Source organism: Poecilia latipinna, unplaced genomic scaffold (assembly GCF_001443285.1).
Source record: "Poecilia latipinna isolate Pla-1442-1.1 unplaced genomic scaffold, P_latipinna-1.0 Scaffold112, whole genome shotgun sequence".
NCBI lineage: Eukaryota > Metazoa > Chordata > Actinopteri > Cyprinodontiformes > Poeciliidae > Poecilia > Poecilia latipinna.
In genome coordinates this window covers 25,301-46,027 of record NW_015112728.1, presented here as the reverse complement: position 1 = coordinate 46,027, position 20,727 = coordinate 25,301, and the positions used below count along the sequence as shown (strand labels likewise).

The 20,727-nt window shown below is 36.2% G+C and overlaps 2 protein-coding genes across 7 annotated transcripts; one reads left to right on the top strand and one right to left on the bottom strand.

Moving 5' to 3' along the window:
- Positions 1–754: 754 nt before the first annotated feature.
- slc25a24l (solute carrier family 25 member 24, like) lies at positions 755–6,066 on the bottom strand. Of its 5 annotated transcripts, none has more exons than XM_015027990.1 (10): positions 5,752–6,066; positions 5,554–5,680; positions 4,802–4,889; positions 4,440–4,551; positions 4,194–4,352; positions 3,370–3,507; positions 3,188–3,298; positions 2,146–2,313; positions 1,893–2,070; positions 755–1,281 (listed from the first exon to the last, which is right to left on the bottom strand). In XM_015027990.1, the coding sequence occupies exons 1-10, from the start codon at positions 5,872–5,874 to the stop codon at positions 1,094–1,096; spliced, it is 1,392 nt and encodes a 463-aa protein (XP_014883476.1). In that variant the 5' UTR covers positions 5,875–6,066; the 3' UTR covers positions 755–1,093. The 5 variants fall into 5 exon arrangements, with proteins under 5 accessions (XP_014883476.1, XP_014883477.1, XP_014883480.1 ...); XM_015027991.1 differs by having other exon boundaries at positions 1,932–2,070; positions 5,752–6,065; XM_015027992.1 differs by having other exon boundaries at positions 1,137–1,281; positions 1,932–2,005.
- Positions 6,067–9,005: 2,939 nt separating this feature from the next.
- On the top strand, positions 9,006–18,175 carry dnajb4 (DnaJ heat shock protein family (Hsp40) member B4). 2 transcript variants are annotated; one of them, XM_015027988.1, is made up of 3 exons: positions 9,006–9,494; positions 11,854–12,425; positions 17,200–18,175. In XM_015027988.1, exons 1-3 carry the CDS (start codon positions 9,284–9,286, stop codon positions 17,428–17,430), a joined length of 1,014 nt encoding a protein of 337 aa, XP_014883474.1. In that variant the 5' UTR covers positions 9,006–9,283; the 3' UTR covers positions 17,431–18,175. The 2 variants fall into 2 exon arrangements, with proteins under 2 accessions (XP_014883474.1, XP_014883475.1); XM_015027989.1 differs by lacking the exon at positions 9,006–9,494 and adding an exon at positions 10,605–10,710.
- The last annotated feature ends 2,552 nt before the right edge of the window (positions 18,176–20,727 follow it).

The following is a 20,727-nucleotide window of genomic DNA, read 5'->3' as shown; positions in this document are numbered from 1 at the left end:
AGTAGATTTAAAAGAATATCTGGGGCACTAGAAATAAATCCGACTTTAATCAGCCACTTAAAAAAGATCTCTTAAATATTCCAGAAATTTAGTTCTCCTCCAGCCCAACTCATCTCTCTCATTTCTCCCAGGTTCCCATCTCCATAAAAGACTGGAAAAGTCAGAACTCTGGCTTTAGTCTCATATACATGATCTTATAAGATGGAATATTGTTAGTTACCAATTCTTAAAGTTAAAATTCTAGAATTAAAGTCAGAAATTCGACTGTAAACTCATGATTCTAGTTTTCAAAATAAGCTTGAAAACATTTAATCTTAGAATTCTGAAATTATAGTCAAAATATTAATTCCAACTTAAACCGCATGTGTATCGTTTTTAAAACAAAATGTAATATAATTATGTTTAATCTCAGTTCTGAAATTGAAGTCAGATTTTTACTCTAACACAATTGTTATAAATTTATACTTTTAAAGACCAAAATTAAAATTCAGATAAATATCAGCTACAAAAAACAAAAAAAAATTCCAAATCAGTTTCTTTCAATATGAAACTTATGAAACTTTAACACAAACTGCAGGTGGGTGTGTCTGGTGAATTTCTGGTTAAAACAAGTTTGTGCTTCATTCAGTGAAGTTACTTACAAAGGGTAGAGTATCAGACATTTTACTCAAGAGTGATACTTCATAATGAAATTACTATAGTAAAAGAAAAAAGTACAGAGTAGTAAAAATAACCTTAAAAGTTTGTTTCCCCCCCCCAAACAGTTACTTGAATAAACCAACTCTATATGTAGACAAAGATTGTCTGTCCCACATTAAGGTAGAATTTTATTTAAAAAATCCCAGCAAAGCACATTTCCATACAGAGCAGACCTTAATGACATTATTAGTTTCTGTTAATATATGTGTTCGGTCAACCATGCTTCAACCCTGAGCAGGTTTAATGGTTTCAAATCCTCATACTCGTTTTATTTTCTTGGTCAGAGGTATTAAAAGTTGAAGTTAATCAACAGAAACCAGTCTGTTATACATTGAAACTCAGTAAACATACCAGAACAATAAAAATAAAACAGTTGTTCAGTTGTTTGAGTTCCTCAAGATTCCATGGAAGAAAATATATTTTCAAATTTCTTGGTCAGGCTGTAGTTTATTAGCACACATGGAATCGCTCTCACGAAGCTGGCTCCCATGCCGTTATAATATCCTCTAAATCCGTTCCTCTCATAAATCCCAGTGAGTCCTGATAACATGCCAGAGGCGGGACGCGAATCTGAGATGAAGGCTGGAAAAGAAACCAAAGTAAGATCATACATTCACATGCTTTCAGAAAATATAGTTGTGTTACAGAAGCTGCGTTTCCATTAACTTTGAAATTAAATTTGCTTAATGGAAATATGCATATTTTGAAGAAACAATTGTTTTCATTTATTCATGTATTTTTTAAAAAAAGGTTTTATTCTAGGATGAGATGGTTTTTCGGCTGCAACGAAATTAGTATATTTCACAAAACTGCAAAGGAAACAGTTTTTGCACTTTAACAACCGTATGTTACTACTAGGCCTGTCACAATAACACATTTTGCTGGACGATAAATTGTACTAGAAGTTATCGCGATAAATTATAATATTGTTTTGAGACCATTTTAAAGTAATATAATGATAAGGGGATAATGCAAGAATCAATACACATTCTGGAGTGAACCACATGCCATACCAGTAGGTGGCAGTAATGCTTACCTGACTTTTTTTCCAACCGCCAATAAAAAAAAAAAGTCAGGAAGACGACAAACTTCTTCACGTGAATTTTAATTTTTTTCTTCGTGTTTCGCAGTTGTGAAATTGCTTGTCGTTTTATTTTTCACATTAGTGGAAAATCGACAAACATTTTGCGCACATTTGTAATGGAAACGCAGCCAGAGATGCCAGCTGTTACCCTGTGCCTGCTGCTGTGTCCGGATCACCGCCAGCGGGTAGCTGCTTATTTGCCCAGAAGCAAAAGCCACAAAACTGAAGAAAAACAGCTTGGAGTCACTACTGTAGGTGGGATCGCTTTTGGCCCAGCTCATGATAGACTGCAGTGAGAAGCAAATTAGTTTATTTCAGCAGGATAGATGCGTTTGATCTTTGTGGGGTTGAGTTTGGCTCACCTGATGAACCGCACACTCCACACCTGCATAGGGGATCATGCAGAGGATGCTGGGCCTGAAGCCTCTGTAAAAGGACGACATGGACTCATGTTTGTAAATAGATCTGGCGCACGCCACCACGCCATGATACGTGCCGGCTTGCTGCAGGTTCAGCCTCACCTTCAACACCTGTGGAGCGGATAGAGACGGTGGAGAGTTAAAAAAAAAATCACCAATATTTAAAGGTAATCTATTATGCTACTTTCAAGCAGCTTAGGATATCTCTGTGGTCTATAAAAAAATGTTTTTTTACACAAAATCATTCCTAGGTAATAATATTTTTAGTCTGGTCACTTATTATTTTGTGTTCCTTTCAGAAGGAGTTGTTTTAGGGTGTCTTGTCACTTTATATCCAAATAAGCTGCTGCTTACACTTGTATGTAAAAATAGCTGCAAACAGATTCCAATTATACAACCTTACAGCTTTGAAAAGCAGAAGTGGCGCCTCCTGCACAACCAAGAATCCAGCAAGTGGTCTCTAGACCGCGAGTCAACAACAAAACACTTGTCTTTTCCAGCAGCCATTGAACAGCGCACAGCGCTAAAACCAGCCGACCAAACCTGCTGGATCTCTGCTTGGGTTGCTCGGTAATGTGGCTGGAGTTCTACTTGGGTTGCTAAGTAACACAGTGCCCATTGATTGTGACTTAATCGGGAGGTTTTTTTTAAAACAGCCCGTTTTCCAGACACCAAAAAAAAAAAAAAAAAAACATTTGTTGCTAAAAACAGCTAATTGTTTTTTTAAGCACTTATTCTGTTTTTAGGAACAGTAGAGACCCAGATGGAAGCATAAATGTGTGAAAATTGTGAATTTTCACAGTTGGACCCCTTTCATGTGGGATTCATTTTTATTCCTACTGGATAAATGCTCAAATTATTTTTAAATTCAAGATGAATTAATTTTAAAGCCATTTGCTCATCGTTTCCAGAGGTGCCAATGAAGTCAACATCCTTCCAACAGACAAAACAGAAACAATGAAACGTTCAGAGTTGTCTCTGATACCTCTAATGGGTAGAAAGCAGCATGGGCCACGGCTCCAGAGACGCAACCCAAGCCAAAGCGCTGCTGCACAGTCAGAGGCTCCCGGCTTCTGTTTTGGGTGTAAACTTTCATCTGGGTGAAGCAGAGCAGCTTAGAAACAAGAAGCCATTCATGATTTATTCAGATGCTCGGACAGGCCTCACCTGTGCATAGATAAGACATTGCAGTGTGGACTGTGGAGTACCTTTCAGCACATTGACAACGTTGCCTTGCCACATCGAACGCAATCCTCCTCCTCTGAGCTCCTGAAAGCCTTGGGAAAAAGCCTTGGACCCAAGAACCTGCAGAGCAAAGAGGAAGGGCTTCTGTAATGCACAACATCTCAACTTTTTATGTCACTACAAAGTTTAGACCAGAGGTGTCCAAAGTGTGGCCCCTGAACTGATTGTGTGTGGCCCTTGACTTCAGTTCAAGAATTACACAAATTTGTAAATGAAGACTTTCTGTCTGCAAAATTATCACAAAGTAAAATGATCTTACAGTAGAAAATGTTGGCAACATCACCAATAACTTGTCTTTAAATAACCAAGTCGTTTGATTTTTCCTCATCTGTACAGTGATTTTTACTCGAAAGCAAATTTTACTGCACTGAAACCTGCTTTTAATTAATTTATTAAATGTGGTTAAATGCAGCAAGCATTTTAAATCTTGGTTTTATTGATCAGAATTGACTGAACTGGGTTCTTTTTCCAATTGATGCCTAGAAAATTGGCTAAACTTCTAACAATAAGATAAATCTGCTAAATCCTTTTAAAGTTTTTGATCTAGAATAATTTACACATCCCTTCCCGGTAACAAACTTGACTGCTTTTTAATTAAAGAATTCAATGATTAATTTATTGATAAGCAAGTAAAGGTCATTTTATTTGACTTTATGATTTTGCCCTTGTGACAAAAAGTTTTACACCCTTGGTTTAGACGTTAATGTTGGAATGTTTGCAAAGCTGGAAAAGCTTCCAAAACGGACCTGAAGTTGGGTCTTCAGTCGGTCTATAGGCGCCGTCGCAGTTCGAGAAACCGCATCTGCCAGACCAGCTGACAGAACAAACGTCTTCCAAGCCCCAAAGCCAGACACGTCGTCTGGGAACTCGATGGGCATCGCTCGACTCTCCCCCACATCGAAAACCTGCAGACAGACCAACTCAGAGATTTACCCTGGATTTCCCTCAAACACGTTTTGTTTTTGATGCCAGAATCCGTTTGAAGGTTTTACCAGACTGTGTTTCCACGAGGAAACGAGCTCTCCGATGTTGTCCACCGGGTTTAGAATGATATAATGCAGGAATTCGTCCCAGTCAACTGTCATGGACTTGTCCTTGTCCATCCTAGTGAAGACAGTCAGGAAAACAGAAGCACAACTGTTCATGTTGACTGTTAGACTTTTTTTCCCAAACTGCAAGAACAAATCTTTTGGTATTTTGGTCTAGTTTCTAGTGCACTTCAAATAAGACAAAACTAACTTACAAGTAATTCTTCACCAAGACATAAGAGTTTGTTTCAAGTCAATAATTCCCTATTTAACTAACCAAAATGATTTAATCCATTAAGGGAAATAGTGGGCAGAAGAAATCTTACATTTGTATAATTTTTTTTGCATTCGGCTTTGATATGACCACTCCTAACTCCTTAAACAAACACATGATGTCCTCCTGGTCAATCACTCCTGATCAGAGAAGAAATACAGAGAGTTACAAACACACACAGAGTCCGCTCGTCCTCCTTACACTGCAGAAACACATCTTACCAAGTATTTTTGTCTAGTATCTAGTACAAATTTCATGGCACGCTTGAAAGAAGACCAAACTAACTTACAAGTAACATTTCAGCAAGATATATGAGCTTGTTTTATGTAAATAATTCCTTTATATTGATATAAAACGTAGATTATTTCACTTATAACAAGATATTTTTTCAATGTTATGAGTAAAATAATCTACCAATGGTTCAATATCAAGGAATTATTGACTTAAAATAAGCTTGTTAAAGTTACTAATTAGTTAGTTTTGTCATATTTTAAGTGTAGTAAGATACTTGAACTAGAAACTAGACAAAAATACATAGTAAGATTTTGTTTTTGCAGTGCATTTTCTGCAAGTTGTCAGACCCTGTATCCAGGGTCACTTTAGTGCTGCAGTGTGTGCACCATAAACACAAGCTTATGTTTGCCTGTTTGACATTTACAAGCATGTTTTACTGTAAATGAAACATGTTTAATACACAGAGGAAAGTTTATTATATTCCTACAGAGAGGACAACTCTTTGAAAAGCTGATTAAATGCCATGCTAAGCACTGAATTCACTTAATTTCAATTGGAGACATGACTCACCGCAATTATTCTTGTCAAGGTCATGAAAGTGAATTTTCCATTTCTTCTCTCTGTCCATCATGTAGCTGAGAAACTCTTTATAATCCAGCAGCCCATCTTTATCTTTATCATAAGACTCCATGATATTCTACAAGGAAATAACTCTTAAAATGGATCATTTATCTTCATGCACACTCTACACCCTTAAAGACACGTTACCTGGACCTTTCCATCTCCTGAGATGATCCCATGCTTCCTCATCTCCTCGTGGAGCTCTGCCATTGATATGAACCCATCCTTGTTCTGGTCCAGTTTCACAAACAACCCTCGGAACCGGTCCATGTTGCTTCATCAAAAAAAAATCCTTGTTTTTCTCTGTCAAAATATAAAATGCAGAAACAGACCGTGCTTCATTCGCAGGCTGTTTTAAACATGGTCATAAATGGCTTGATAATCAGAGATTATTGACCAGCAGCCCTGCTGACTCATCGAGCTGGGAGCTGATGCAGGGAAGGAGAGGAGACTGAGCTCCAGTAGGGGACGCTGTAGCTGCGGAAGAGGCCGCCATGACCTTCAGATTTCACAACAGTGGCCTTTCTGTCTCTTCACATGCAGCAAGCTTAACTTTTATTTTATAATTACCAAGTCCTGTTTAGATTTACTTGTTTGATGGTACAGAACCTGCAATATTTCTACAACACTTTATAAAAAAATAATTAATAAAAAATACCACAGGAACATATTAAGGGTATTGCAGGTATTAAAAGGATGAAATTTGGTACATAAAAAAACTCAGAAAATTTTAGATTAATCTGAGAATTCATGAATTTTAAATTAATCTCACAAATTTCCCAGAGTAAATGTTAAAATTTCTGAATTCCAAAAGTCCAAGATTTTTCTAGAAAAAACTCTGAAATTCTATAAAAATCAAGGAAATCTAGGAACTCCAGAGAGCGAAACAAAAAGAAAATTCAGAATTTTTGAGATTAATCTAAACAATTTTCCAGAAAAAAAAAACATGGAAATATCTGAAGTCCAAAAGTCAATTTGCTGGAAAATATTCAGAAAGTTTTAGATTTATCTCAAAAATGTTCTAGAAAAACAAGAACATTTTCGTCAAAAAGTCAAAAATTTTCTAAAAAAAAAAAAAAAGAAAAAAAAAGAAGAAAGAAACTTTGAGATTAATATCAGAGATTTTCCAGAAAAAACTGGAAATGTCTGAGTTTCAAAATTCGAACAAAACTTTTGACTCAGCCAATATTCACAAGCACTTCTGGAACTGTAATATCACTTAAAGTAGGCTACCAGATGCTTTAGTTTTTACAGTGTATACTGTATCACAAGACATTAATAGCAATAATAGATTTTCTGCAAGCTGTATGTTCTTTGTGTGATTTTTGTGATTCTCTCAGGGTACTCCTGCTTCCTCCTATCCAAAAACATGACAGTTAGGTTAACTGGTTTCTCCAAAATATTCCTGTGTGCTTTTTCTTTTTTTGGTTAAATATCTGTACGGTTGTTTGTCCTGTGTGTTGTCTACGATGCATAGCAGATCCTGCCATATTCTTCTTTTAGCAATGTTTCTCACAGCCTTTGTTCATTTGATTTGAGTGACTGACTCTGCTGCTTCTGCCACGCCAGATGGCTGCAAACACTGAGAACAACGTCTTGCTCCTGGTGTTTCAGCTGCCTTTGTGAAGAACCTTTACTTCAGGAGAAACCCAGTTCTCTTTACTAAAAGCACCAAATCACTAAGCAAAAGCAAAGTATTTAAACTGAAAAAATAACACTGAATAAACTACAAAATGTACATTTAAAGAGCTATTTCACACATTTCAGCAACAATGCAGTTCAAGGTGTGTTACACCAACACATTTAGTCACAAACCCAAATCAAGCAAATCCACATCATATATTGTGATCAATGTTCTGGATTTATTGTAAATAACAGGCTTTATTTTATAAATGGGTGATTTCTGAGGGTAACATTGGGTTATATCTAGAGGTATCAGAGTAGAGGGGGGTGAATAAAAATGCATGTTTTCAATATTTATTTAGAAATATTTTGAAAAGCATGAATAATTCCAGCTTCACTGTGTTGGTCAATGAAAATCAATAAAATAAATATCTGTTTGTAGTTCCAGCACAGAAAATGAAATAAAACTTTGTTTTGTTCTCTAATATTTACATCATCAATTTTTGGCGTCTTCATTAAAATGTAAATACTTTATTTATCGTGTGTTCAACTTAAATAAACAAATCAAAACGTAAGTATTAAGTTAAACACATTTTCGGTGGGGATACTGCGTGATCACCTGCTATTTTCTGACAGGTGATGGGATTGGACAGGGGTCAGTTTTCCACTATGACGTCATGCAGGTAAAACGTGACGCCTGGGGACTTTATTCGTCCACCTCTCACCTCTGCCAGCATGTGCAAAGGAGCCTCATTTAGAAAATGACGAGGCTCAGCATTTGTTTTCTAGAACAGCCGCTGGCTTTCACGGACAGACGAGTCCAGCTGCAGTCAACTACACCGGAAACTGGCTTTCAAAATAAAAACTGCTTTGCTAATAAAAGGACTTGTAACGTAAAACAAAAAGTAAAACAAGAACAAATGTTCTTTATGTTAAGCAATCACAAAATGAGTATTATTCAAAATGTTGTGCATATTAACAAAAATAATTAATTAGATTTTTTTCAAATACTTAAATTATTCTCAGGTCAGCCTTTTATATCATAAAAATGTGAAACAATATGAGCAGTTTCAGGATCATAACCTTATTATAATCAAAACAAGGAACAAACCAACAATTAAACAAGAACAAAAAGAAAAGCTACCTTTTGAAATGGGGCAATACGTCAAAAGAAAAATTGAGACATGAAGCAAGGAGTCATGATTTAATGTTTGAACAACAAAACAGGCGAGCAAAATTAATTAATTGTGCTCGCCTGTTTTGTGTGACAATATCAAACATGTTATATATATATATATATATATATATATATATATATATATATAGTAAAATGTATTGTAAATGTAAAATGTAAAAAAGAAAGAGAAAAACAAGATCAATATTAATTATACCATAATATTAATGCATTATTATCTGTTGTACGATGATTTACAATGACGATTATTAACAATAATTATTATGTCCTAATAATACATTGTAATGTATATTGCTACTATTATATTTAATACAGTAATATATTTGATATTCATTTTATATAAACATTTGTCTCATTAATAACAATTATAAATAAAACGATATGATTAAGTAATGATAAGAAGAATAATGTTAATCATTTTATTTATAAAACTATTTTAATATTATTATCGTAAATAATTATTTTAAAGGTCATAATAATATTAAAGATGATGTTAATACCTGAGAAATAATAATAATTTTAAAAAAACGTGAAAAACGTCTTGACGACAAACCGGATGCAGTTTAGTTAGATATTTCCAGCTTGATTTCATGCGCTGTCTCTGCATAGGAGGGAGCTGTGGTCTATTTAAAGAGGGTCATCCAGCCACGGATGAAATAGCAGAAGATCCAGAGCAGTGGCTGAGACCCAAATGCTCCTCACCGAGTTCCGTATTTCCTCCATCTGCGGCTTTTCATTGTTCAACACTTCGCTTTGACAACCATCCGCCTGACAGAGCGGGGCCAGAGCTCCCACTGAGCGGCTTTTTTCTTTCTATTCACATTTTGTTAAATTAATTCTAATTTTTTTGACACACTAGAAATGGGTAGAGACTACTACAAGACACTGGGGATCTCAAAAGGAGCGACAGAGGAGGACATAAAGAAAGCTTACAGAAAACAGGCGCTGAAATGGCATCCTGACAAAAACAAGTCCGCAGCCGCCGAGGAGAAATTTAAGGAGATCGCTGAGGCTTATGAAGTCCTGAGCGATCCGAAGAAAAGAGAGATTTATGATCAGTATGGAGAAGAAGGTAATGTGTGTGTTTTTGTCATTGTGTTGTCAAGCTGAATGCCGCTATACTTCGCCTACAAAGCTGGATTCCTGGCTGTAAAAGACAGCTGGCTTTGATTCAAGTCCCCTTTCTTGAAGCCAGCAGGGCCTGGAAACTGATGTTCAGGACATCATGATCATAAAATGCTATTTATTATAACGATAATCTCAATGCATCAGATTAAAAGCCATTTTAAAAATGTCTGCAGTGCATTTTCACTGTACTATCCATGACAGAAAAACATTTTTTGTCCAAAAAGAGGTAAAAAGTTAAAAGAATTCTGTAATGTATGGAAAGAAAATATCAGTACAGATGGCTCTGGGTGGGAACTGTATCCATCTGGTTCTTTTTTTATATACCATCATTGGATCCTGAACATTGAAGGGAAAGGTGTGAAGTAAATGGGTGCAAGACAAAGCACAAGACTTTTTTTTTATTTTTTTGCCAATAATAATGTCTCTATAAACCGAGCAAAACAGAATAAACCAGTCAATTCAATTCAGTTTCACTGATATAGTACCAGTTTACACACACACACACACACACACACACACACACACACACACACACACACACATATATATACTCAAGATGGGAATTCAGTTTCTAGTTCTGTTTCAAAATATCCTTTAAACCAATCATGATGGCTTCTTAATCCTAACCACCTGTTTTTCATTACCTCATCCTAAGAATTTTGTAACAGTGAGTTAAAACTCGGTCTCACAGTACAAAAGAATAGGGAAAAGTAACAAATCTAAATGAATTTTCTGTCTGGTTTAGTTAGTTTTATTTGTGTTTTAGCACCTAATTATCCTTAAATGGTGAATGGACTTCATTTATGGAGCACTTTTCTAGGAATCCCTACCCCTAAAAGTGCCTTACTCTACACAGATTGGTAGACAACAATTAACCAACTTACGATTAATTGTTGATTAATAGTTTATTTAATTAAAATTAGTTCCAATTGATTAATTTATAAAATCCTATTGACCTTCTTGTTGTAGTTTGGCCGCCATCCAACAGAGGGCGCCGCTGGTCATTCTTGACCAGCGGCGCCCTGTTTGTTTCTACCGTTCTAGCTTTCTTGCGAACGTAGCTATGGTAACATAAGAGTTCTTCATGAAAGTGTTAACTGCAAACCCGATAAAAGAATAGAAAGCAACTCAGTTTTAGCTTCATTATGGTCGGGGACAAGGTCAGTAACTGTTACTATGGTTTATTTGAGTAACATGAAATGTTGATAGAAAAATATGTGGTTGCTGTGCTAATGGAAAGCATTTTATTAATGTAATGGCCATGCATAACAACGGATTGTGAAAACGATTGTAATTATTGTTATTTATCTTTGTCTAGCTCTTCACTTCACTAGATTGGTCGCTAATACAAATGGCTCTTATAAATCACATAATCATCAGTTCGGGTCTTCTCAATTGACTAGATGCTACATGTTATTATGCACAATTTACTTTTTGCTCGTTTTAAAACTTCCATTTGGTTCTCAGTTGCTTAAAAACAACAAACAAACAAACAACAGTCTAAGCACTTAAACATAAAACACCCGGCCGTTTTTTGACAATGAGCTAATATTTTTGGAGTCTGGAAAATTAGCCGTTTTAAAAACCTCTCATTCAACGGGCACTGCTGTTACCAAGCAACCCCAGCAGAGCCCTGCGTTCATCTAGCAACCCACACAGAGCTACAGCACGTTTTATCAGCTGGTTTTCCAATTAAAATTCAAAAGTATTTTATTGATCCCAAAGGGAAATTAAATGGCGGTGTAACTCATATTCATTAAAATTCTTCAAAGCGTTATTGTAGATGGTGATGGCAGGAAAGATCTCCTGTAGCTGCCTGTGTTACAGCAAATTCGATAAAGCCTCTGACTGTATCTTTTACAAATCTTTTACTGCTATATGTGCTGTACAATGGCTGCTGAAAATCACATGTGTTTTGTGTTTTTCCACTTGCTGCATTCTTGTTAGTTGTTCAGGAAACTCTACTTTTGCTTTTCAAAGATGTATGGCTGTATAATTGCACATCTTTTTTCAGCCATTTTCACATGATAGTGTACACGTTGATCTGGGGTGTAAGGCCAGCAGCAGCTTATTTTGATTTAAAGTGACAACAGCTCACTCTGAAAGGAGCTCAAAAGACGCAGAACTGCTCAGACTAAAATCTTATTACCTAAGAATAATTTTGTACAAAAAGTTTAATGAACATGTTTTGTATTGCCCATAGACATATTCTAACCTGTTCAAGGAAGCACAATAGGTCACCTTTAACAAAATCATCACTTTTATTGTGAAGTTTTGATGAATCCTTCCTGTTTTCCCATCAGGTCTGAAGGGAGGAAATGGACCTGCTCCTGATGGTCAAGGTACCAACTTCACTTACACCTTCCATGGAGACCCTCATGCCACCTTTGCCACTTTCTTCGGCGGTTCCAACCCCTTTGAGATGTTCTTTGGCCGCAAGGCGAATGGCAGAGATGACGAAGACATGGAAGTAGACGGAAACGACCCTTTTGGCTCCTTCACCACCTTCAATCTGAACGGCTTTCCTCGGGAAGGGCACGGAGGGCAGCAGCGTCGGAAACAGGACCCGCCTATCATCCACGAACTGAGGGTCACCCTGGAGGAGGTCTTCCAGGGCTGCACCAAGAAAATGAAAATCTCGCGCAAAAGGTTAAATCCAGACGGCAGGACCATGCGGACGGAGGATAAGATTCTCACTATTGAGATCAAGCGGGGTTGGAAAGAGGGAACCAAGATCACGTTCCCAAGGGAGGGAGACGAGTCGCTCAACACCATTCCTGCCGACATTGTTTTTGTCATCAAGGACAAACCTCATCCTCACTTCAGGAGGGAAGGCTCCAACATTGTGTATCCAGTTCGTGTGAGCTTAAGACAGGTAAGATGATTTCTATTTTAGCACTTTAACTGAGGATGGGCGATAAATCAGTTTTATTAATTAATCAAATTTTTGATTTTGGAAGATTTAATTTTTGGAAAATCTGAATTTTTTTTTTGTTTGAGCCAATGCACTCCTTGGGTTTCCGTAGTTCATAGTGATGTCAGCACGCCTACGGCCGCCATCTTGTTTTACAGGCATGTTTTCCACTGTCTAATTATTTGGTGTTTGATCTCAGGTAGGGCTGGACAATTTGGCTGAAAAACTTATCATGATATAAGCGTTTCATATCAGTCGGTTTCAATAATTGTCGATTGCGATAATTATTGATTAGTTTTAAAGTTTTAAATATCAAATACTGCCAAACTAGTGCTGTGACCTTTCCTGTTTTAACCACAGTTTTTACTCTGCACTGTTGTTTATGTTTAAGCAGTTATGAGGCACAGTGGCAAAACCTGAAACTGCTGCTGCAAAGTTACTCAACAGGTTGTTGCTAGGTAACCAAAGAGTGAGAGAGTTAGTTAATGCCACCAACCTTGCTTAGCTGGCCATGAATGGTTGAGCAGCTAAACCATGTCTCTGCCTACATCCCCCAGAATGCTGTGCGGTTCTGTGTTGGAGTTCAGTGAATAATCTATACATTGAATATAATATCAGACGTACTATCTATCGATATCAACCACGCGGTTATTGCAATATGTAGTGCTATTGATTTATTGTAAGTCAACTCTTCAATAGAATATTAGGGCCAGGCTGAGATTTTAAATTTTTAATTATGAGAATAAAGTGATAATATTACAAGAATACAGTTGTAAAAGAATAGAGTCGAACTAATGTGAGAAAAAAAGTTGTTATATTCAGGGAATGTAGCAGTAAATTTATGAGAAGTCAAACACAGAAATTAAAAAGAGGAATGTTGAGCATTTTGTGAAGTTAAACTTTGGTATAGTTTTACAGATAATATTCAATCTTTTGAAACATCAGCATCAAGTTATCAATAGCAGGACTTTGAACAACTTTTTTCTCTTAATTTTTAGACATTTTTCTGGTAGAATTGTGTCTTTATTCTGCTAAAATTATGACTATTTTCTTGTAATTAAACAAAATTTCTCATATCCACACTCTGATACTTTGTAATTTCTGTTTTAGAAAAGAAAGTGAGAAAACAAATCGATTAAAGTCGGACCTGGTATAAAAAGAGAATCAGAGAGTTTATTTTTAAGCCTTAGTGCTGTAGTAATAATAGAAGCTGGGGATGAATTAGTCACATAAATGCGTTTCAGAACAGTCATCTGTGAGCCTGCAGCCCAAACTCCTCAAAGCTTGTCATAATCAATAAACTGTAGGTGGTCTGCCTGGTGAGCTTAAAACGACCGCTGAATGAGCATCGCCCTGCGTTACACTCGCACTCCAGCCCTGCAATTATGCAATCTGGATCATCAACATTGATAACTATGAGCTGTTTCTCATGCCGCCCACGTGCTCATGATGTAAGAAGTGCTTCTACGGTTCCTCCAACTCTGCTTTGAAACTCACCTCTTCATCTTTTTTTAAAAACGTGATCCCCACCTGCAAGCGGCTGCAAATCAGCTGTGCTTTGATTCTTGCAGGGGAGTCAAAATGAATATCAACTCCCTTTCCAGTTGCAGTAAAAACAACTGAAGGGACCTTTTAAACCGGTATGACTTTGATAGCTGTGATTTAAGAAGGTTATGTTAAATATTATCTTTCAGTCCCTATCAAACTAATAGTTAAAGAAGGGAAAAGACAACAAGATAATCAAGCAGTAAGGAAAAAAAATAGTTTAATCACTTTCATGGGAAAAAAACATTAATATTCTTGAGAATACAACTAAAACAAGGCATTTATTTCTTTATTTCATTTACAGCTGAAAATGAACACGTGACATGTTTGAATAATCAAATGTTTGTAATAGTTTGTAGAAAAAAAAATCTTGTATGATCTACCTCTTTTCTCAAGTCAATTTGCTAATCTATAAGCAACTTAGAACACAAAACAGGCAAAGTGTATATAATATAAATAAATATATATTATTTTTGTAATAATGCAGCACTCTACTGAATAAGTATACTTCGATATGCCTTGATACAATATTATATTTTATTATTTTCTTAAAAGTAATTTATCTACTCTCTTTGGTTTTTTATACATTTTTGTTCTTTAAACAGAAATCTAAAATCCTATTTGTTCAGATTTTTCATTTTTTTATCTCTGATCCTTTCAAATTATAAATGCCATCTCTTTTAATAAATGTTTTTTTGCAAATCTGATGGTGTTATACTTTGTTCATTTTAAACATAACTTGGAGAATATAATAGTCAAACAAATCATGAAATTAATTAACATAGAAAATCAACTCTGAGAAAGATTGTAAGGTAATTAATTTTCATGCAAAAGGTCATCATTCTGAATTCAAAAATATTACTCACAAATGGAATATATTTACTAGAAGTACTTTACTTCCAGCAAATTCACCCAAAGGTCAGATGGTGTACAGGAATGATTAAAAGGAATGCAAAAAATAAAACTAAAAACTAACACCACCATCTCAGATTCTCGTAAAGTGCAGTAAAATGTTAAGGTTCAGGGCGGTACTAATGGAAAACAACTGAAAACGTTAAGTCTGGCTAGGATCAATATGATAAAAGCCTCCGGCTATTCGGGGAGGTTAGCGACTGTAACTACCCCTGACTAGCCAAAATCAGCAAATATTTGAGATTCCCTCTAAAAATGCTTATAAGCTCCTATTTTAATAGTTAAATCACCAAATATACCTTCATATGCTTCACTACGTACAGTGGAAGCCATCTTGGCGCCACCGGGGAAGTTAACGTCCACGGTCTTTCGTATCTTCGCTCCTGCGGGTTTCAGCCAATCAACATGAAGGAAAATAAATACCTCTCTCAGATCAGCTGCTATGCCAACACCCCAAAATAGTGTGTTAACTAGCATTGCCGCAAAGTATTTTCATTTCCCAAATATATTTTACAAATACTTCATATATTTTAGGTGGAGGTTCACTGTATGGCATTTAGGATTGCAAATCTGAGTAAAACATAAAATGGTTCAACGTTCTTTGGACAACGTTCTATTTTGGTCGAAGCCTAGAAATGTTCAACCAAAAAATGACAAACAGTAAAAACTCTTACAAACAGTAAGGTGGTACAGTGACGGTTTGGGTATACATTAAAATATGCAAGATATTTTATTCTGTCTAATGTGGGGCACATGATGGTCCAAAATACACCAACACCTCTACAGCAGATTGACTGAAAAAGAATCAAATTATTGCAATGGTCCAGTCAAGTTCAGTCTTCAGCTTGACTGAAACCCTGTTAAGAAACTAAGTAATTAAGAAGCAAACCTATGAAAACCTTATATAAAGTACAAGGTATTGCTTTTAAATGTGGTTTTCAAACTATTGAATCATTGGTGTATTTAGTTATTACCATAATTGTTTTAAAAAGTAATGAAAGCTTTATTTTTCACATAATGAAACTTTGTTATAAAAAGTGATTTTAACTGGAAGATTTTAATATAATTATAAAATAATCCAAGTAAACTAAAGTCAACCCCATTGCTTGGGCTTAAAGGAGCAGAAAAATATATTTGGCCAAAATGCTGCTTTTATCACATTGCTGGATTTTAAAAGAAACTAGGAAACTCTATCATTAGAAATTCAAATAAATTCAGAAAGTGGAGGTTGATAATTACATGGGGCAACTTGTAATTAACCAACAACAAAGCAATAATTATTTCTGCAATGCTAGTATAGTCTCAAACTGGTACATTGCTGTGTTTTGTTACCAACAGGATGCAAATTTTTTGCTTAAACTCTTCAGACATCAATTTCCTCATTTGAATCTATGTGATAATCTACAAAGAAAAAAACCATATGTTGTCGGGACTGTACTTTTTAAACAACAATTTAAAAAAAAGGCACATTTCATACTTCCACTTGTTGAAATCCAGTCATTAATCCAAAAAATGATGGATGTTAAGTCAAGCAGAAAGGACTGAGCTGTTCATGTGTTGATGCTTGTTCCAGATTTGTGGTGCATAGAAGCTGAATGCTGCTTCTCCATTTTTGGTTCTGGGGATGCAGAGCAGAACCAGAAGACCTGAGAGGTCTGAAAGGTTGCTATGACAACAGCAGATCTTTAATGTATTGGGGTGCTGAGCCATTCAGTGATTTATAAACTAACAGCTGTATTTTAAAGTCTATTCTCTGAGCTACAGGGAGCCAGCGTAGGGACTTTAGAACTGGGTTGATGTGATCTAACTTCCTGGTTTTAGTCAAGACACCAGCAGCAGCGTTCTGGATCAACTTAGTCAGACCTGTAAGGACTCTGTTCCAGTAATAACTGCGACTAAAGATAAACGCATGGATGAGTTTCTCTAGATCCTGCTGTAACGTTAGTCCTCTGTTTCTGGAAATGTTCTTCAGGGGATAAAAGGCTGGATTTGTAACTATCTTTATGTGGCTCTGAAGGCTCAGGTCTGACTCCATCACTACACCCAGATTTCGGGCCTGATGTCTAGTTTCCAGCTGTAATAACTGAAGCTGAGCGTTGACTCTAGATCGATCCTCTGTAGGTGAAAAGATAATAACTTCAGTTTTGCAAAATGTGCTTCAAGACTCGGATATTAATTATGTAATGTGCTTTTTTTTTTCAATATGTTTTAGGTCTTTTTCTTTTTCTAGATTTTCTTTCTTGATCCTCCCTAATACCTTAATCGCTTTTCTTTGCAGTCTTTGTGCGGATGCTCCGTCACCGTGTCCTCCATAGACGGGAAGACGTCTCACATGAAGATCACCGACGTCATCAAACCTGGCATGAGGAAAATCGTAGCTGGACAGGGCCTCCCGTTACCCAAAAACCCCGACCAGAGGGGAGATCTGGTGGTAGAGTTTGACGTGAACTTTCCGGAGACGTTGCCCGGGAACGCCAAGGACGTGCTGAAGCGGCACTTACCCACATAGGACAAGAGGACGAGGACTGAACAAGCGGTCACTTCAGTCGAGAGACACTTTTCCCACAAGGACAGTTCCGACAGTGCACAGATGGACCCCCAGCCGATGAATGTGCGGCCTCTATTTTTGAGCTATTTGTTGTTTTTATAGATATTGTGCATGCTGCCAAGCTGATACAAGTGCAAGTGAGAGACTGCTTGAGCTCTGACTGTTATGTGAATCTGCACACTTTATGTAAGTGGCCCTTTGGTTGGAGATGGCTGCCAGAAATCCCTGTGATGCGGGGAAAACTTTTGTACTGAACAGAAAGTTTTGATTTTCTCCTGGTGTTCATTAGAGGCAATCTTCAGATTTGAATCTCTTTTGTTGTGAGTTTTAAACCAGAGGCTCTCATGCTAGTTGTGGTGCAAGTTACTTAGTTCAGTTTTAGATATTGTTTGACACATTTTTGGACCTTTTACATGCAGGACTTGAATTTCAAAAGCATAATCTAAAAAAATAAGCTGTGTATTGGTTATGATTGCTTCACAGCTTGCTGCCTAGGAATATCTGTAGTCTGTGTAGCAGTATTGCAAAAAAGGCTTCTTTGCAGCCCTTGGAAATTAAATCTCTACATTGAGTCTAATGATAAAATGGAATCTACATGTAATTTAATCTATATTTTGATAGTAAAATGTGAATTTTCTGATGTTGTAAAACACACGGTTAACTTTTTTGATGTGCAAAGATGAAAATTAAATATATCTTGGCTGAATGTACTTTATAATGAGTGTTTATATATAGCTGTCCTGGTGTCAGCTGCTCATGTTCAACTGCTAATGCCAACACCGGGGGCATTAATGTTTTACCAGTAGGGGGTGCCACTTCACTCATTATACGTCTACCTATCTGTCCATCTATTTATTTATCTGGTCTGAAACTAACGATTATTTTAGTCAAATAATCAAAAAAATTGGCAAATTCAACATATTTTTAATTTAAGCACATAAGCCTATTTTACAAAATACTAGAAATTCATTAAAAGATAAAATCAAATAATGAAATTCCTTTTTTAAATAGGAAAAAAAATTTTTTGGTGAAGCTAACTATGCCAGTTGAGGGGTTCTTACTAGAACATATTTACAAACAAAAGTTTTCTTCATTTTAAGTGCAAAATGTATATATTTTTTCTAAGAATGCTGTTCTTCAGCAAAAGGACAATTTCTGAGTCTGTGTTCAAGTTAGCAATGAATTGATTTCTAAATTAGTTGACGATTATTTCGACAATCGATTAATCATGATTGATTGTTTCAATCTATCTTTCTATAGATATTTGATATTTGCAAATATTTGTATCCACTCGTGCATCTGTCTTTAAAGTACTTTGTGAGTGGATCAGCATGTGTTGGAGATTTGTGCAAACGTTGAGTCACAACCAGCCAAGGGAGGCTGCAGAGTAAACACACCTGCTCAGCGTGGGAGCTTTCCAGCTGGTAATCTTCTCTTTATAAAATCACTGCGTCCAACAGGACAAAGCTAATTGGAAATTGGGATCACCACTTTTCAGTTTGTGTCAACTGTGGCAACACTTCTCAGCCTCTCCTTGGAGTATTTCACATGCGCAGACGTGTCCAAACCTGGCAAATTTAAAGTACTGGCAGGCCACAAAATTCATTACATTTAAAATGCAAACATTTATTTATTCAGATTTTTTGTTTCTTTGATGGATTTAAAGTTTGATAATGAACACATTTTTTTTACTAAATCTTAAACTACAGTGTGATATGTTCATAAAAAAATATTTTTTTTTTACATATTTGTCAAAACTATCACCGTTTTGTGACAGATAATCTATGAAAAGATCGATCTCCTTCATCTCCCTGAGCTACTATAGTCTTCTGAAGAAATGCACCGCTCTTTGTCAAAAACAACCAATCGGAGCAAGAGGAGGGTCTTAGCGCTGTCAGTCAATCTCATGAAGGTGCTGCTAAATGTCCTAATGGCAGAAAAACATTTTATTTCCTGTTATTGGTCACCATGCTAACTACCTTAGCATTCATGGCAGTCTCTGTTGTGGTGACCCAGCTATAGTGCAGAGAGCCAGGGGGAGGGTAATTGACAGCACTGAAGCCCTCCTTCTGGCTCTGATTGCTTGTTTCCAGTTAGCACTGGGAGCAGTGGGAGAAAGCAGAAGAGTGCATATTATCTGTCTCATATGATACCATCACAACATAGTGATAATTTCAACAATATGAAAAAAAATATTTTTCATAAAAGTAAAGATCCAAAATATAAAAAAGCTTCGGACTGTCCCCTTATTAAAAGAAAAACAGACAATTTCCAAATTTTGGGGGTTGTCATTTGTTTTCTGTTTTGTTGGCCTAATTTTTACTGTTCTTGACTTGTAGTCAGTGGGCCCATCAAAATCATTTCAGGGGCTAAAAATGGCCCAGCAGCCACACTTTGAACACCCCTGATTTAGAGTGATTTCTCGGTCTGTTTCCGTGGTTTTCTCCACAGTGGAAAGTTTCAGTAAAACCTTCAAAGGAAACATCCTAATAGGTTTCCTGTCCCAGTTCCCTTTAATCAAGGACATCAGCCACTTTCAGCTCCTTGTTTTCAGCTGTTTGTATCTGAAAATTTATTGTTTTGGTAATAATCTGGGTCACATGGCCGTATTTAGGTATAAACATCAAACAATGATGCTGCATTCCTTCCTAAATGTAGTCAATCTGTTGGCTGATTTTGTTTGTTTTTTTGTCCCATGGAAACAAATTTAATCTCTGTGTTTCAGTGGCTGAAGAATTTCAACTTCTTGTTCTGAATAACTCTACTTTACAACAAAAACACCACTACTGACTATAGAAACGCCATACTGGACCTCAGGCAGCTTTGATTCTTCCTCATATTCTGGTATCTTGATTTCTAAATGGAAAATGTACTTCTAACTCAAAAAAACTATAATTTTATCCACTTATCAAAATTTCAGCTCTTTGTGTCTTTTGCGCAGCTTTATTTAAAGCACTTTTTCCTTCCACTCAACCTTTCATAAATGTGTTCAGTCTTCACTTTAAATAATCATCTTTTAAAAAAGTAGTCAACTATCTACTGGACACCTATCAAGGCAGCAGCCTTCTCTATATTTGTGTGGATCATAATGTAACACATCTTCATTAAAATAATTTTTATATCTGTCCAGTTTGTTTTGATATTTTTTAAGCAGTATAATTTGGGGTTTTCAGTAAGTTGGAAACCGTAATCAACAAAATTAATGCATCTGTATAAATTAAAGTTTTTGAATTTGATTACTGACATAAATTAACTTTA

Bases quoted from the DNA above. Each gene is read 5' to 3' on its own strand.
- slc25a24l (XM_015027990.1), bottom strand. From the start codon at position 5,874: ATGGACCGGTTCCGAGGGTTGTTTGTGAAACTGGACCAGAACAAGGAT. The intron at 5,681-5,751 runs GTAACGTGTCTT...ATTTCCTTGTAG, and splicing joins CAGGAGATGGAAAGGTCCAG to AATATCATGGAGTCTTATGA. The intron at 4,552-4,801 runs GTAAGATTTCTT...TGTCTTCACTAG, and splicing joins GCAAAAAAAATTATACAAAT to GATGGACAAGGACAAGTCCA.
- dnajb4 (XM_015027988.1), top strand. From the start codon at position 9,284: ATGGGTAGAGACTACTACAAGACACTGGGGATCTCAAAAGGAGCGACA. The intron at 9,495-11,853 runs GTAATGTGTGTG...TTTTCCCATCAG, and splicing joins TGATCAGTATGGAGAAGAAG to GTCTGAAGGGAGGAAATGGA. The intron at 12,426-17,199 runs GTAAGATGATTT...TTTTCTTTGCAG, and splicing joins TTCGTGTGAGCTTAAGACAG to TCTTTGTGCGGATGCTCCGT.